We start from the raw sequence: 17,276 nt of genomic DNA, 5'->3' as shown, positions 1-17,276 counted from the left end.
TAATTTGAGAGACCCTACAATATGCACAAAATAAACTTAACTATCCTTTTATTCACAAAAGGTTCTGTCATCAGTAAAAAAGATTTTAAAAAATAAATAATAATAATAAATACATTTTAAATTAAATCGCTCATGGGGATAGTGCCAACACCCAAAGGTATCTCAACCACTGATAATGGGGAGAGAAAGACAAAACACAAAGAGAACACAGATGTTACAAAACAGTGTCTCTCTTTATTCTGCCACACTGCAAATGGGAATGATTTATATGGCATGCCACATCAATACAGGAACTGTTGAAGGATCGATAACACTTAGAATCTGCGCCGGGAAAAGAGAGAGTTAAGGGTACCAAAAAGAAAATAAACAATTCTCTCTGTGATCCATGTAAATTCATTTTTAAATCTTTTTGTTGTTGTAGACTTTACAAAGTGCTGTCCAGTAGCCAGGCAGATAACGAGCCGGCCCTGCTGTCTGAGAAAGAGAACGGGTCAGCTGGAGAACGTGGTACTGCCCTCAACCTCTTAGGTCAGGGGAAAACCTAAATCATGTACGAAGAGAATACAGTCCGTGTCTGAAACAGGGGGGGGGGAAATCAAGATTCTACCCCAATAAATGTTGACCGTCCCAATAACCTCAAATCATGTCAATCTAAGTCTTACAAGACAGAGTTGGCCAAGGTAAGAATCCACAACCACTATGCCCTTGCAAAAGAACTGGACACCAAAAGAGTGAACTTCAGATCCGTATGAGGGAGAACCAACGTTAGATTTATTTATAAAAACTTAGAAATTACAAAAGAAAAATAACACAATTCCAAGTACAATTTTTACCACATAATAACGAGAGGAAAAAAAAGTAAAGGTGGCCAACTGTCTTCTAAGAGAAAACCTTCGAGGGGAAAAAAAAACAAAAAAAAAGTTGTCTTCTCTTAATTATTATTTCCTATCGTTTTAAGATGGACAGCCTCTCTCACACACACATACTCAAGCATACGGTCACACATCTCTCTCTCACACACACACCTCTCACACACACACACACACACCTCTCACACACACACCTCTCACACACACACCTCTCACACACACACACTTCCCTCAAATACACTGGTGTCCTGGGGCGAATGGCCAACCAACATGCAGGTGGTTCTGACTGACTGAGGTTTTAGGCCATTTGATCAGTCGTTGAAGCCCCTCATCTACTTCCTGTAGTTCTTTAGATCAAGCCCCTCCTCTTCTTGTAGTCCTCCAGGTTGAGAGACCTACGTGGAGCACCGTCCTTCACTGCCAGGGTGTTGGCGCTCACTGACAGAGACTTGGCTTCTGAAACACACCAGAGGAACAACATTAGTCTGACACATCTGTTGTTACAGGTGCAGGTGCCCCTAGACCTGACCTCGAGTGAGTTTAGCATTTCCCTCACAAGTGGTTAAGGTTAGGACTTGGTGAGGGGAAGCTGATCATAGCCGGCTTTTGGCCAATAAAATAAAGAAAGCAGATTCAAAAAAAATGCCGCCGGCCAATCGTCTGGGAGGAGAAAGAAAAACATTGCGAAAGTCTTTTTAGCCTATGAACCTATAACCTATGAATTGATGTAAATCCATTCCACCCAGCCATGCTATAGGTTTATTTAGCATAATCTATTGGAATTAACGTGTATATTCGTTAAGCATTTTATTTATTACATGCGCACAGGATTACGGATACAGAGGCTTATGGGAGTCAGTGTGAGAGCTGCTGCTACAGGCATGCTGGGTAATCAGCGGGAGGAGACACGGGCTGTGGATGAGGACAGAGACTTCTGGGAGACAGAAGTCTAACAGAAACCCTGATCTGTACCTAGGGGGGGAACCCCTGATCTGTACCTAGGGGGGGAACCCCTGATCTGTACCTGGGGGGGGGGGGAACCCCTGATCTGTACCTGGGGGGGGGGGACACACCCCTGATCTGTACCGGGGGGGGGGGGGGGGGGGGACACCCCTGATCTGTACCGGGGGGGGGGACACCACTGATCTGTACCTGGGGGGGGGGGGGGGGGGGGACACCCCTGATCTGTACCTGGGGGGGGGGGGGGGACACCACTGATCTGTACCTAGGGGGGGGGGGGGGGGGCTGATCTGTACCTAGGGGGGGGAACCCCTGATCTGTACCTAGGGGGGGGGGGACACCCCTGATCTGTACCTGGGGGGGGGGGGACACACCACTGATCTGTACCTAGGGGGGGGGGGACACACCACTGATCTGTACCTAGGGGGGGAACCCCTGATCTGTACCTTGGGGGGGGGGCTGATCTGTACCTGGGGGGGGGGGGGGGGGGGCTGATCTGTACCTAGGGGGGGGGGGGGGGGGCTGATCTGTACCTAGGGGGGGAACCCCTGATCTGTACCTAGGGGGGGACCCCTGATCTGTACCTAGGGGGGGAACCCCTGATCTGTACCTAGGGGGGGGGGGGGGACACCCCTGATCTGTACCTGGGGGGGGGGGGACACCACTGATCTGTACCTAGGGGGGGAAACCCCTGATCTGTACCTAGGGGGGGGGGGGGGGGCTGATCTGTACCTAGGGGGGGGAACCCCTGATCTGTACCTAGGGGGGGGGGGACCCCTGATCTGTACCTAGGGGGGGGGGGGGGGGGGGAACCCCTGATCTGTACCTGGGGGGGAGAACCCCTGATCTGCACCTAGGGGGGGGGGGGGGCTGATCTGTACCTAGGGGGGGGGGAACCCCTGATCTGTACCTAGGGGGGGGGGGAACCCCTGATCTGTACCTAGGGGGGGGGGGGCTGATCTGTACCTAGGGGGGGGGGGGAACCCCTGATCTGCACCTGGGGGGGGGGGAACCCCTGATCTGCACCTGGGGGGGACCCCTGATCTGTACCTAGGGGGGGGGGGGGGGGCTGATCTGTACCTAGGGGGGGGGGGACCCCTGATCTGTACCTAGGGGGGGGGGGGCTGATCTGTACCTAGGGGGGGGGGGGGGAACCCCTGATCTGTACCTGGGGGGGGGAACCCCTGATCTGCACCTAGGGGGGGAACCCCTGATCTGCACCCAGGGGAAACATACATATGTCTAACGGTATCGTTAGTGCACATTGAACTACCCTCCTGGAGGCAGGGATCGAACTCACCACTTTGTGCATGTTACGTAGACATTTGAAACTGTCCGTCTCACCTGCGTTGGGAACCTGTAGGTCTATCTTGACGTCAAAGTCGTGAACTTTAAAGAGGTCCTCCGATAGGTCGCTGGTGTTCTTAGTAGGGTCGATGACTTTCAGAGCAGCCTGTCCTGCTCCCCTGCCCATCTCAAACTCCAAGTCCATCTCTTTGCCTGACCCTTCTCCGTACTTCTCATTGAGGTGTTGGAGGATAGCTGCATGGACTGAAGGGTCTCTGGCCTGTGAGAACACGAACACAAAACCTCAATACTTCAGACAGGCAAGTTATTCAGAACTTTAATACGTGTAGAAAACACTTAAAGTTGCTCCAGGATACTTTATCATCTCAGCACTCAAACCCTCACCCTGGCTCTGGGACTGACTTTGTAGCCCTTACTGCTGAGGTTGGCCACCCCCCCATCCCCTTTTAAATGTATAACTATATAAATGGAGCTTGGCTGATGCTTTAAGCTCACGGGTGGCGCCTGGGTCTAAGGCACTGCATCTCAGTGCTAGAGGCGTCACTACAGGCCCTGGTTCGATTCCAGGCTGTATCACAACCGGCCCATAGGGCTACACACAATTGGCCCAGAGTCGTCCGGGTTTGGCCGTCAATGTAAGTAAGAATTTGTTCTTAACCGACTTCCCTAATTAAATAAGTCATTAAATAAAAATAATTTTAAAAGCTTTGGGCGGGACACAAGTTAATAGGCTGATGTGATTTATAGGATTTAAAAACTCAAATAAAAAAAATCAGGATATTTTGTACCTGCAAGCTGCAATGTTTTACATAGTGGCAGAATACCTGACCACTGTGGCTGACCCAAACTTCCTAACCTCCTGCCCAATGTATGACCATATTAGAGACATATTTCCCTCAGAATACACAGATCCACAAAGAATTCAAAAACAAATCAAATGTTGATAAACTCCCATATCTACTGGGTGAAATTCCACAGTGTGACATCACAGCAGCAAGATTTGGGACCTGTTGCCACAAGAAAAGGTCAACCAGTGAAGAACAAACACCATTGTAAATACAACCCATATTTATGTTTATTTATTTTCCCTTTTGTACTTTAACTATTTGCACATCGTTACAAAACGGTACAGAGACAATTAATTATATAAGATTTGAAAATGTCTCTATTCTTTTGTAACTTTTGTGAGTGTAATGTTTACTGTTCATTTCACTTTTGTTCGTTATCTATTTCACTTGCTTTGGCAATGTAAACATGTTTCCCCCCATGCCAATAAAGCCCTTTGAGTTGAATTGAGAGAGAGGATCTGAGACTTACGTTAGACACCATGGTTGGTTTGCACTGCCGTCTAGTAAACGGGTCCATCTGCATCTTGGCATTCTGTCCCTCAGCCTGACAGAAATAGTATTAAAAAATATATATATATATAAAATAAATCACTTTTTTTTTTACAAGAAATTAGTTTTGATAGGCTACAGTAGTTCAGATCTAATGACAAGAAAGAGAACTGCAAGTTCAGTGAATCACAAGGCTCATTTGAATTTCCTGCTGCGTAACAGTGATCAAATTAAGACACTACAGCTGTAGTATGGATACTTACCACTAGGGCTTTCTCAGACTCCACGATGTTCCAGCTACGATTCCTCTGGTTGATGTAGCTGGAGGAGACAGATGGACAGAGAGGTTTATATAGACAGAGAGATAGACCGAGAGATGCAAAAAGAGATATAGAGAGGGTGAGAGCAAGAAAGAGAGAGAGAGACAGAAACAGTTGGTAGCGCAGATATGGGCAACTTTGATCTGAACTTATCAATGGGGGGGGGGGGCTGCAGAGGTTCGCTGGTCTACGTACCCACATCCATACCCACACACTAGCCTTTTGGGGGCCCAAAGCTCAATTTTGAATATCCTGCAATCATCCACATTTTGTCATGGGATGGAGAGAATATTTTAAAATGTTATAATTAATTTAATTTCATGCAATTCTACACATTTTGCCATGGGCGGAGATAAATGTTTTTCATTTGTTATCTGAGTGAGAGCGACTAAAAAAAATTAATGGGGGCCCACGGTCGGTCATTTGACAATATATCTAAGTTTAGATAGCTGGCCCGCCCGACTAACTTACCAATCGAAAAGATGTTTGCTGACACGGGCTACTTGAGTGACCGTCAACAGTTACTGCCACCCCCCAAAAAAACATACATTTGTGTTTTCTTTTGTCTTTAGAAATTGATTCTAAGGACGCCAGGGTTGTGGGTTTGTTACCCACGGTGCACCTATTCGGGGAAAAGGTACGAAAATGTATGCACTCACGGCCAGCCGCTCTGGATAAGAGAGTCGGCTAAATGACTCACTACTGCCAGTCTCTCTGGATAAGAGAGTCTGCTAAATGACAGGGGGTGGGGGGGGGGGGAGACAGGCAAAGGGGGGAAGACAGGCAAAGGGGGGAAGACAGGCGATGGTCTCACCTGATGGCAGAGATGTTTTTGGTCCTCTGTCTGTCCAGATGCTCAGCCCTCTCCTCCAACTCATTCAGCTGGTCCTGGATCTCTTTGGCTCGGTCTCCTTCTCCACTCTCCTCTGCCATGGCCTGGAGGTGAGAACACACATTTTAACATGTGTATATACCAGTGGGGGTCCTCAGAGGAGGAAGGGGAGGACCACACACAGTAAGTAGCAGTACACACAGCAGTACACAATCGTACACACAGCAGTACACAGTCGTACACACAGCAGTACACACAGCAGTACACACAGCAGTACACACAGCAGTACACAGTAGTAGACACAGCAGTACATACAGCAGTACACAAGTATAAACAAGTACACATTAGTACACACAACACAGTAGTACACGCAGTAGTACACAGCAGTACACACAGTAGCATACACAAGTATAAACAAGTACACAGTAGTACACACAGCACATAGCAGTACACACAGTAGTACACAGCAGTATGTAGTGGAAATTTCCTGTATTAACCAAATCATGAGAGCAAACCACACACAAGTCATAAAGTTATCATAAAGTCCATCTTTAATTATTATGAGCTCCATCACAACCCTGTGACACTCAGAGAGTAGAGTCCCTTACACATTGCAACTGAGATCCTTTATAGCAAAGACACACATAGCCAGACTGCATTGGCTATAAATTATCGTTCAGCTTTGTCTCCTAAACTATGTTCTTATCTCGCTCTTGGTACCACTCAGGACAAAAAAAACAAAACCTCATCAACAGGTATGTCAAATACACCCCCTCCTGGACAAGATCACAGAGACACAGTGACTGGCACACAGACATTGTGGCGCCAAGAGATAATTGGTTCCCCCTCAATCATCCCTTCACATGGTTTAAAAGATATGTTTACATATGAAGACAAGCTTGACCTCTCCCCTCTCTGTAACTGAACCCAGGACAGATAAAGGATAACCGCAAATAGCCACCACTATAGTACAACAAGATGCATTCTAAATGAGAAGTAACTCACAAGCATATAATGAAAATAAAACATCTTATCTATGTTACCCAACTATTCTGATTAATCCCCAACAAGTAGTACACACACAACAGTACACACAGTAGCATACACAACTATAAACAAGTACACAGTAGTACACAGCTAATGAAAAACAAACTTCCTGGGTTAAGAAACGTTTGTTAATCTACCTTATCTTTGAGTAGTGATGTTTTCTTCATGGCGTAGTTGGAAGGGGCCTTTCGGAACCTGTCTTTCTCTTTTACAATCTGTGAATAAACAAATCAACCACAAAATCACATCTGGGTTGAAACTCAACATTATAGACTAAGGGTTGGGCAGGATCGTTATTCCATCATGTAGTTTCTGGAAGTGCATCCTAACCCCTCCAAAAAATAACATTTGTAAATAAAATTATTATTTATTTAAATCATCGGTGTGGAAGAACTTGACTGGACTGCACAGAGCCCTGACCTCAACCCTATCGAACACCTTTGGGATGAATGTGCCTAATCGCCCCAACATCAGTGCCCGACCTCACTAATGCCTGTGGCTGAATGGAAGCAAGTCCCCTCCCATCTAGTGGAAAAACTTCCCAGAAGAATGGAGGCTGTTATAGCAGTAAAGGGGGGGGGGAGACCAACTCCACATTCATGCCCATGATTTTTGGAATGAGATGTTGGACGAAGCAGGTGTCCACATACTTTTGGTCATGTAGTGTACTTACGTCCTCGATGTCTTTGTCGTTGAATTTGTAGTTACAAGCCTCTTTGATGGCCTGTTCCTTCTTATTGATCTCATCTAGAGTGGGAACCTGCATACTGGCTATGATCATCTGTAGACAGAGAGGAGACATATCAAACACCTTCAATACTCCACTAGACACTGCTCTACGACAGGCTGACGTAATCCTGGCATAACCCATGAGGCTAACTAGCCATCCAACTAGCAATCCAACTAGCCAGCCATCCAACCAACCAGCCATCCAACTAGCCAGCCATCTAACTAGCCATCCAACTAGCCATCCAACTAGCCATCCAACTAGCCATCCAACTAGCCATCCAACTAGCCAGCCATCCAACCAACCAGCCATCCAACCAACCAGCCATCCAACCAACCAGCCATCTAACTAGCAATCCAACTAGCCAGCCAGCCATCCAACCAACCAGCCATCCAACCAACCAGCCATCTAACTAGCCATCCAACTAGCCATCCAACCAGCCATCCAACCAGCCATCCAACCAGCCATCCAACCAGCCATCCATCCAACCAGCCATCCAACTAGCCATCCAACCAGCCATCCAACCAGCCAGCCATCTAACTAGCCATCTAACTAGCCATCTAACTAGCCATCCAACTAGCCATCCAACTAGCCATCCAACTAGCCATCCAACTAGCCACCCATCCAGCCATCCAGCCACCTAACTAGCCATCCAGCCACCTAACTAGCCATCCAGCCACCTAACTAGCCATCCAGCCACCTAACTAGCCATCCAGCCACCTAACTAGCCATCCAGCCACCTAACTAGCCATCCAGCCACCTAACTAGCCAGCCAGCCACCTAACTAGCCAGCCAGCCACCTAACTAGCCAGCCACCTAACTAAACCAGCCACCTAACTAACCATCCAACCAACCAGCCATCCAACCAACCAGCCATCCAACCAACCAGCCATCCAACCAACCAGCCATCCAACCAACCAGCCATCCAACCAACCAGCCATCCAACCAACCAGCCACCCAACCAACCAGCCACCTAACCAACCATCCACCTAACCAACCAGCCACCTAACTAACTATACAGCCACCTAACTAACTAACCAGCCACCTAACTAACTAACTAACCAGCCACCTAACTAACTAACTAACCAGCCACCTAACTAACTAACTAACCAGCCACCTAACTAACTAACCAACCAGCCACCTAACTAACTAACCAGCCACCTAACTAACTAACCAGCCACCTAACTAACTAACTAACCAGACACCTAACTAACTAACTAACCAGACACCTAACTAACTAACTAACCAGCCACCTAACTAACTAACTAACCAGCCACCTAACTAACTAACCAGCCACCTAACTAACTAACCAGCCACCTAACTAACTAACCAGCCACCTAACTAACTAACCAGCCACCTAACTAACTAGCCAGCCACCTAACTAACTAGCCACCTAACTAACTAACCAGCCATCAAACCAACCAGCCATCAAACCAACCAGCCACCTAACTAACCAGCCACCTAACTAACCAGACACCTAACTAACCAGCCATCTAATTATCCACCTAACTAACCAGACATCTAATTATCCACCTAACTAACCAGCCATCTAACCAGCCACCTAACTAACCAGCCACCTAACTAACTAACCAGCCACCTAACTAACCAGCCTACCATCCAACCATCCAACCAACCAGCCACCTAACTAACCAGCCACCTAACTAACCAGCCACCTAACTAACCAGCCACCTAACTAACCATCCACCTAACTAACTAACCAGCCACCTAACTAACTAACCAGCCAGCCACCTAACAAGCCAGCCACCTAACCAGCCACCCAACTAGCATCTAATTAGCCATCTAACCACCTAACTAACTATCCAACTTAGATCCACAACATTCACTCTCGTTATTCAACTGGTCTGTCGTTTGAAGTCTTGCCATCTACCAGGTGGTGGAGTTAAAGCAACTTTGCCTCATCCAACCAGCACGCTCCCACTGGCACTTCCTCAAGTCAACCATCCAACCAGCACGCTCCCAATGGCACTTCCTCAAGTCAACCATCCAACCAGCACGCTCCCACTGGCACTTCCTCAAGTCAACCATCCAACCAGCACGCTCCCACTGGCACTTCCTCAAGTCAACCATCCAATCAGCACGCTCCCACTGGCACTTCCTCAAGTCAACCATCCAATCAGCACGCTCCCGCTGGCACTTCCTCAAGTCAACCATCCAATCAGCACGCTCCCGCTGGCACTTCCTCCAGTCTACATCCAATCAGCATTCTCTCACTGCCACTTCCTCCAGTCTACATCCAATCAGCATTCTCCTCCTGCCACTTCAAGTCAACCATCCAATCAGCATGCTCCTCCAGTCAACTCACCGCCTCTTTCCACTTCATGAACTCGTTTTCTGTGAACTCCTGATTGGACACAAACTCCAGTCTGAAGACTCGGGTGTCACCACCATGCCTAGGGGAGATATATGGGACAGAGCACAGAGAAACATTTAGTCGAAATAGAGACACGGGCAGAGGAGGAGAGAAACGGACAGAGGAGGAGAGAAACAGGCAGAGGAGGAGAGAAACAGGCAGAGGAGGAGAGAAACAGGCAGAGGAGGAGAGAAACAGGCAGAGGAGGAGAGAAGCAGACAGAGGAGGAGAGAAACAGACAGAGGAGGAGAGAAACGGGCAGAGGAGGAGAGAAACGGGAGGAGAGAAACAGGAGAGAAACGGGAGGAGAGAAACGGGAGGAGAGAAACGGGAGGAGAGAAACGGGCAGAGAGAAACAGGAGGAGAGAAACGGGCAGAGAGAAACAGGAGGAGAGAAACAGGCAGAGAGAAACAGGAGGAGAGAAACGGGCAGAGAGAAACGGGCAGAGAGAAACGGGCAGAGAGAAACGGGCAGAGAGAAACGGGCAGAGAGAAACGGGCAGAGAGAAACGGGCAGAGAGAAACGGGCAGAGAGAAACGTGCAGAGAGAAACGGGCAGAGAGAAACGGGCAGAGAGAAACGGGCAGAGAGAAACGGGCAGAGAGAAACGGGCAGAGAGAAACGGGCAGAGAGAAACGGGCAGAGAGAAACGGGCAGAGAGAAACGGGCAGAGAGAAACGTGCAGAGAGAAACGGGCAGAGGAAGAGAGAAACAGGAGGAGCGAAACGGGCAGAGGAGGAGAGAAACGGGAGGAGAGAAACGGGAGGAGCGAAACGGGCAGGGGAGGAGAGAAACAGGAGGAGAGAAACGGGCAGAGGAGGAGAGAAACGGGCAGAGGAGGAGAGAAACAGGCAGAGGAGGAGAGAAACAGGCAGAGGAGGAGAGAAACGGGAGGAGAGAAACGGGAGGAGAGAAACGGGAGGAGAGAAACGGGAGGAGAGAAACAGGAGGAGAGAAACAGGAGGAGAGAAACAGACAGAGGAGAGAAACAGGAGGAGAGAAACGGGAGGAGAGAAACGGGCAGAGGAGGAGAGAAACGGGCAGAGGAGGAGAGAAACGGGCAGAGGAGGAGAGAAACGGGCAGAGGAGGAGAGAAACGGGAGGAGAGAAACGGGAGGAGAGAAACGGGAGGAGAGAAACAGACAGAGGAGGAGAGAAACAGACAGAGGAGGAGAGAAACTGACAGAGGAGGAGAGAAACAAACAGAGGAGGAGAGAAACGGGCAGAGGAGGAGAGAAACAGACAGAGGAGGAGAGAAACAGACAGAGGAGGAGAGAAACAGACAGAGGAGGAGAGAAACAGACAGAGGAGGAGAGAAACAGACAGAGGAGGAGAGAAACAGACAGAGGAGGAGAGAAACGGGCAGAGGAGGAGAGACACAGACAGGAGGAGAGAAACAGAGAGAGGAGAAGCCAAGGGTAGTAGCAGGTAAGAGCTGAGTAGTATTACCGTAACTGTAGTCCTTTGTTTGTCCGGGTCGTTCCCAACTGGTACACTTTAGCCGTCTCTACCACGTCAACTATTTCAGCCACCTTATCACAGGGAATTACAAGAAACTCATTATTGAACATAGCTAACTGAAAATCCAAATGAAACATATAGAAAAAAGGTTTTGCCAAGGAACAATCTCCAAAGTTAAATAGGAATACGGACTCAGGCTGGTTTCCCTCAGACACAGAGTAAACCCTAGTCACTTTCAATGGGGATTCACCATTGAACTTTGATTTTAAAATTTAAAAAAATAATAATCTGGGTCCAGGAAACTGCCCCAATAAATGCATCTTGTTACCCTGTAAACTGGTTTGGTACTACTGTTCCCGATGCCGATCCGTACGAAGCAGCCGCTGACGGTCTTCTGGAAGAACGGCATGTGACACCAACGCTCCAGTTTGTGTCGGGACAGACGGACACGATTCAGCTCGTCTGGTAGTGACACGGGTTGTGACTTTGGCGGCGTCTCCTCTTTCCTGGAACGCCACAAGACAGGAAACGGAGGTCATGCAGAGAGGTGTTCAATTGTTGGTTAAAAAAAAAAAAAAAAATAAGTGTTTTCTTAACTCAAGAAAAACAACTTACAAGACCGAATGGAACCAACTGTCATATGGAGCTATGATCAAAACGTTACCTGACACTGAACAACTATCTACAGCTGAGACACACAGTAGTACTGTCAATTAAACCATTACCTGTCTATCTACAGCTGACACACACAGTAGTACTATCAATTAAACCATTACCTGTCTATCAATTAAACCATTATCTGTCTATCTACAGCTGAGACACACAGTAGTACTATCAATTAAACCATTATCTGTCTATCAATTAAACCATTATCTGTCTATCTACAGCTGAGACACAGCAGTACTATCAATTAAACCATTATCTGTCTATCTACAGCTGACACAGTAGTACTATCAATTAAACCATTATCTGTCTATCAATTAAAACATTATCTGTCTATCTACAGCTGAGACACAGTAGTACTATCAATTAAACCATTACCTGTCTATCAATTAAACCATTATCTGTCGATCTACCGCTGACACACGGTAGTACTATCAATTCAACCATTATCTGTCTAGCTACAGCTGACACACACAGTAGTACTATCAATTCAACCATTATCTGTCTAGCTACAGCTGAGACACACAGTAGTACTATCAAGTAAACCATTATCTGTCTATCTACAGCTGAGACACACAGTAGTACTATCAATTAAACCATTATCTGTCTATCAATTAAACCATTATCTGTCTATCTACAGCTGACACACACAGTAGTACTATCAATTAAACCATTATCTGTCGATCTACAGCTGAGACACAGTAGTACTATCAATTAAACCATTATGTCTATCATTATCTGCAGAGGATAGATAGAAAGATACTCACTCTTCGTCTTCGGAATAAGATGAAGAGTGTGAACTGCGATCGCTCTTTACGGATGATTTGTCGTCGTCCTCCTCCTCTTCCTCCTCCTCCTCATCGTCCGAGTAGACCTCGCTGGTTTTCAGTGGCAGCCGTTTCGCCAGGAGCTCCGCTGTCCAAATCCATTGGTGTTTTGTTGTCATTTAGCAGACAAATCAAATTGTATTTAAAGTACATTTCACAAACACATATTCTGTTCTCCCAACAGAGATCAAAGGTCAGCAACGTTTCTTATTGGAGAAATATAGATACATAAAATATAAAATAAAATATAATAATATTATATAATATAATAAAATAAATATAGATAAATATACACCTCCTCCTGTTGACCCAGTGCATAAATGCAATCTATTGACTACATGTATCGCTTGACGACAATGGAAATGTGAGGACAAACACTACACAGCCAACAGACCTGTCCTTGTTTTCTTTTTCTCTCTCTCCGCTTTCAGTTCCTCCATGGCCTGAGACTTTTTATCCAGCTTCTCATCCCGTTTAGTTCTCCTCTCCTTGTTGTGAGACATAACCTACAGGAGAACGCAGTCACAACGTACCGGTTAAGGACTACGGAACACAATGTGGCGCGTTGTTGTTTCTAAGACAAGGTTTGGGATTAGAGGATGAACTCACCACTTGCTGGTCCTGATGAGTTCTGTCTTCATGATGACCGCTGGACGATCTCTCCCTCTTCTTCTTCTGTTCTTCCTCGTGGTTCTTTTTCTTCTCCTCTTTCTCCTTCTTCTTCGCTGTTTTCAGCTTCTTTTTAATTTCAAATCTGTACAGAAAGATTGACAGGGTCAGGCGAATGGTGTTCCACGATGAGTTACATAGTAATGATCCCAGGATATTCATTTCAATCACCTAAAACAGTTGAACAAAATCAACTGGTCTACTGATCAAGTATAACAGCCACAGGGATGTAAAACTCTATATCTTGGGTGTGCTATTCATTAACTTTTCTTGGAGATTCTTTATATGAACAAAATAACTAGAATAATGTTCACAAGCCTCTATACTCTGATGGCTCCAGACAGACAGTAACAACTCTCCTGCTGAACACACCCCCTGGCTCTGTACTCTGATGGCTCTAGACAGTAACAACTCTCCTGCTGAACACACCCCCTAGCTCTGTACTCTGATGGCTCCAGACAGTAACAACTCTCCTGCTGATCCTATTCTTACCTCCTCTTGAGCACCTCTCTCTTCTCTATCCTGTTGAAGAGCTCCTGCTCCCTCTCCTTCTCCGTCATCTGCTCCAGCCGAGCCCTGTCCTCCTCGTCTCCCATCAGGTCCTCTCCGTAGCCGTCCCTGAAGACATCGTCCTCCGACGAGGAGTCTGAGCTGGAGGCAGAGCTGTTGCTCTCTGAGTCAGACACCTCACCTGGTGGAGGAAAACATTATATGGCGTTAGCATTGTTGTGGAGAGAGACGGCATAAAGGAGATCGTCTTTTAGACTGCATCTATATGACGACACAGGGCCGTCTCCGCGGCCACGGCGACACAGGGCCGTCTCCGCGGCGACACAGGGCCGTCTCCGCGGCGACACAGGGCCGTCTCCGCGGCGACACAGGGCCGTCTCCGCGGCCACGGCGTCACAGGGCCGTCTTCGCGGCCACGGCGTCACAGGGCCGTCTTCGCGGCCACGGCGTCAAAGGGCCGTCTCCGCGGCCACGGCGTCACAGGGCCGTCTCCGCGGCCACGGCGTCACAGGGCCGTCTCTATAGCAACATATTTTGTCTGTGTTAAGGCACCTTTCGATACAAGAGTCAAAACAATTGTTGGTCACATTAACCAAAGGCAGCAATTAACCACTCTCTTGGGGTCTGTCTCAATTCCTTTTTATATGATTCCTTGCATCCTATCTCCTCACCTCCTTCTCAACCATATTGTAGGAGAAGATGGAAGATCTCTCCCCTCGGATCATCCTCTCCAATATTTTTTTTGAGAAGGAGCCAAGGACAGAGGTTTCCAGAATGAGCCCGGACCTACAGAAAACTTACTGTTGTCAGTGGAACCACTGACAGCTGCCACTCTCTTGGGTTACTTCCTGAAGTGTGGACTTGCACACTCCACACCATGGACATAAAAAAAATGTGATTGTTGTAAGCATGTTTATTTATTTATTAACCTTTATTTAACCAGGCAAGTCCGTTACGGGCAAATTCTTATTTACAATGACGGCCTAGGAACAGTGGGTTAAGTGCCTTGTTCAGGGGCAAAACGACAGATTTTTACCTTGTCGTGAGCTCGGGGATTCGAACTAGCAACCTTTTGGCCCAACGCTCTAACCACTAGGCTACCCTGCCGCCCTGCTGGAGGGAGTTTCCACTATTGAATCCACGAGAGGGCGTATGCAAGTTCACACGTCGTAAGAAAGGGTGTAGAATCGGGCTTCAAAAAAAGAAGATGTAAACGTACCCTCCTCGGGGGCGGAGCTGTCAGCTGAACTGTCTCCCCCAGAACTCCCGGACGACGCAGCTTTATGTGCCCTCTTCTTCGCTGCCTCTTTCTTCTTCTCGGTTGCCGTCGGTTTCCCTGGCTTGACCTTCTTCTTGACTTTAGGACCACCGGCGGTCCACTACGTCAAAACAACACACACACACAACAAAAAACAAACAGAAAACAGAACATTATCATGTGAAGCATCAAGGACGGTATGAAAGTGTGTTAACAAATACAGTGTCTCTTTCATGCCACTACCGTAAGGGCTGATTTCCTGTACACAGATTAAGCCTAGTCTGGGATTAAGAAGTTATTTGAAAGGTGACCCTACATTGGGCATGCTTCTTAGTCCGGGAAAACAGCCCTAAGAAGATCAAACAATATGGAGAGAGGACGTTACTGTGACATACTTCATCATCACTGTCTGATGTCTCTGAGTCCGATGAGGCTGCAGGCTTGCTGACTGGCTGGTCATCCTGCTGGTCGTCCTGCTGGTCATCGGAGTCCACCCTCTTCCTCTTGGTGGCCAGAGACAGGAGCTCCTGGGGGCCACAGAGTGAGAGAGACAAAACAAAGGTGAGTTTAAAGCACGCGTGAGAGAACTTACAGTGATGGGGAAACAGAGGCCAAAGTTGAGGAGCACATATTATGTTACGATATATATTATTCGATATTCTGAATACCAACAAAAAAAAAAAGGCACAATGGTGGAGGAACTGACATCTTGTAACAACGTAGATCAATAGTTAATATGAATAGATTTTTGCAGGATGAATGCTGCATGGTTTGCTCTGGGGACAGCGGATGTGTCAAAGTAACATTTCAGTTGACTGACAATCACCTTTACAGCATATTTACAGTGGTTTCAGAATGTTAGAAAGCATTAAGGTACTGTAGTAGTCAGTGATTGTCTTTCATTTTATAGTTGTGCAACTCAACTTATTCTATTTCGATATGGTCCTGTGTAAATAACTAAATGAGACATCACTGACTAATACATCTCTCTGTTGCAGTGTGTGTCAATTTTGTTTAATAGTAGCTATGTTTGTTGATGTTAACCAACAGGCCCGAAATGTTAACTACCAACAGCAGCATTATGATATTAATTAGCTGCTAACTAACTAGTATTACGACTTAAAACACCAAGCTAGCAAAGATAACTAGCTAGTTAGCAACTTCACTGCGGCAAGTTACGTGATGTTAAATCTACGACTGGCATGTTTTTAATAGCACAACATGGTGTGTAAAGTAAGTAACATGTTATCTTTTTACACATTCCTCCGAAGCTAACTTTAGCTTATGGTTAAGCTAACTAGCTAACTGTTTTGATCAACACCAAAATATATAACTTTAGCAGCGCCCATTACGTCTTGCGTGATATAGAAATGTTATAAATCCGCAGGTCAGTGTATTTATTTCATGACTAAATGATTAAAAATGCGTTTAGATGAATGTTTCCACGTGATATTATACTGGGATTGAAATAACGCCTGTAAAAACTTCAGGCCTTACGGCGCGGTGTTTTCCTCCAAACTCAAGACACAGCATGCTAACATGCTAACCCTCACACTGTTCTTATCCAGTTGTCAAAACACACCACTGCCTACTAAGTAGCAGGAAAACAAATGAACAATCCAGACAAGGTGCAAAACTCACCTGATCTAAATTATCATCACTAGCGCTGTCTTCAGAGTCAGAGTCGATAACGACTCGACCTTTCCGTTTCTTTACATTCACCATGATTTAGCTAGTGGATGAGCTCGGCTACCTCTGTGTGTTGTTGAAGACGAGAGAAACGGCGGGTAGCTAAGTAGTTTAGCACCGACAGACCCTGAACTGGTCCTGAGACACACACACACGTACACATTAACACACACACACACACAAAGGCGCTACAGTACCACTGAGCATGCGCAACAACAAACAAACAAACAAACAAACAAAAACCAAGTGGAACTGAAAATAGCAGCGGTTGTGTTTTCAGGGACGACGTTAAAATCTACACGGACCACAACACCTTGGATATGGGAACTAGATGTTATTTATTTAATGATTATACATATGTCTGTTAGAGCTCACTGATCACTGCACCTGTGCTTAGCTCATCTGTAAATAGTCCATCCAACTCCCTC

The 17,276-nt window shown here is 46.7% G+C and overlaps 1 protein-coding gene across 1 annotated transcript; it reads right to left on the bottom strand.

Moving 5' to 3' along the window:
- Positions 1 to 214: 214 nt before the first annotated feature.
- On the bottom strand, positions 215 to 17,056 carry LOC110504284 (RNA polymerase-associated protein RTF1 homolog). Its single transcript, XM_036962646.1, has 17 exons — positions 16,801 to 17,056; positions 15,555 to 15,686; positions 15,121 to 15,280; positions 13,884 to 14,082; positions 13,332 to 13,476; positions 13,117 to 13,228; positions 12,663 to 12,810; positions 11,561 to 11,738; positions 11,221 to 11,303; positions 9,724 to 9,811; positions 7,347 to 7,454; positions 6,811 to 6,888; positions 5,609 to 5,730; positions 4,738 to 4,795; positions 4,455 to 4,529; positions 3,174 to 3,396; positions 215 to 1,325 (listed from the first exon to the last, which is right to left on the bottom strand). The coding sequence occupies exons 1-17, from the start codon at positions 16,882 to 16,884 to the stop codon at positions 1,219 to 1,221; spliced, it is 2,100 nt and encodes a 699-aa protein (XP_036818541.1). The 5' UTR covers positions 16,885 to 17,056; the 3' UTR covers positions 215 to 1,218.
- Between the last annotated feature and the right edge of the window lie 220 nt (positions 17,057 to 17,276).

Source organism: Oncorhynchus mykiss, chromosome 25 (assembly GCF_013265735.2).
Source record: "Oncorhynchus mykiss isolate Arlee chromosome 25, USDA_OmykA_1.1, whole genome shotgun sequence".
In the NCBI taxonomy this organism is placed as follows: Eukaryota; Metazoa; Chordata; class Actinopteri; order Salmoniformes; family Salmonidae; genus Oncorhynchus; species Oncorhynchus mykiss.
This window is presented reverse-complemented; position numbering and strand designations above follow the sequence as displayed.

Coding starts and splice junctions, on each gene's coding strand:
- LOC110504284 (XM_036962646.1), bottom strand. CDS start 16,884: ATGGTGAATGTAAAGAAACGGAAAGGTCGAGTCGTTATCGACTCTGAC. Junction 14,083..15,120: donor CAGCTCCGCCCCCGAGGAGG/GTACGTTTACAT, acceptor TTCCTCCACCAG/GTGAGGTGTCTGACTCAGAG. Junction 13,229..13,331: donor CTCATCAGGACCAGCAAGTG/GTGAGTTCATCC, acceptor GTTCTCCTGTAG/GTTATGTCTCACAACAAGGA.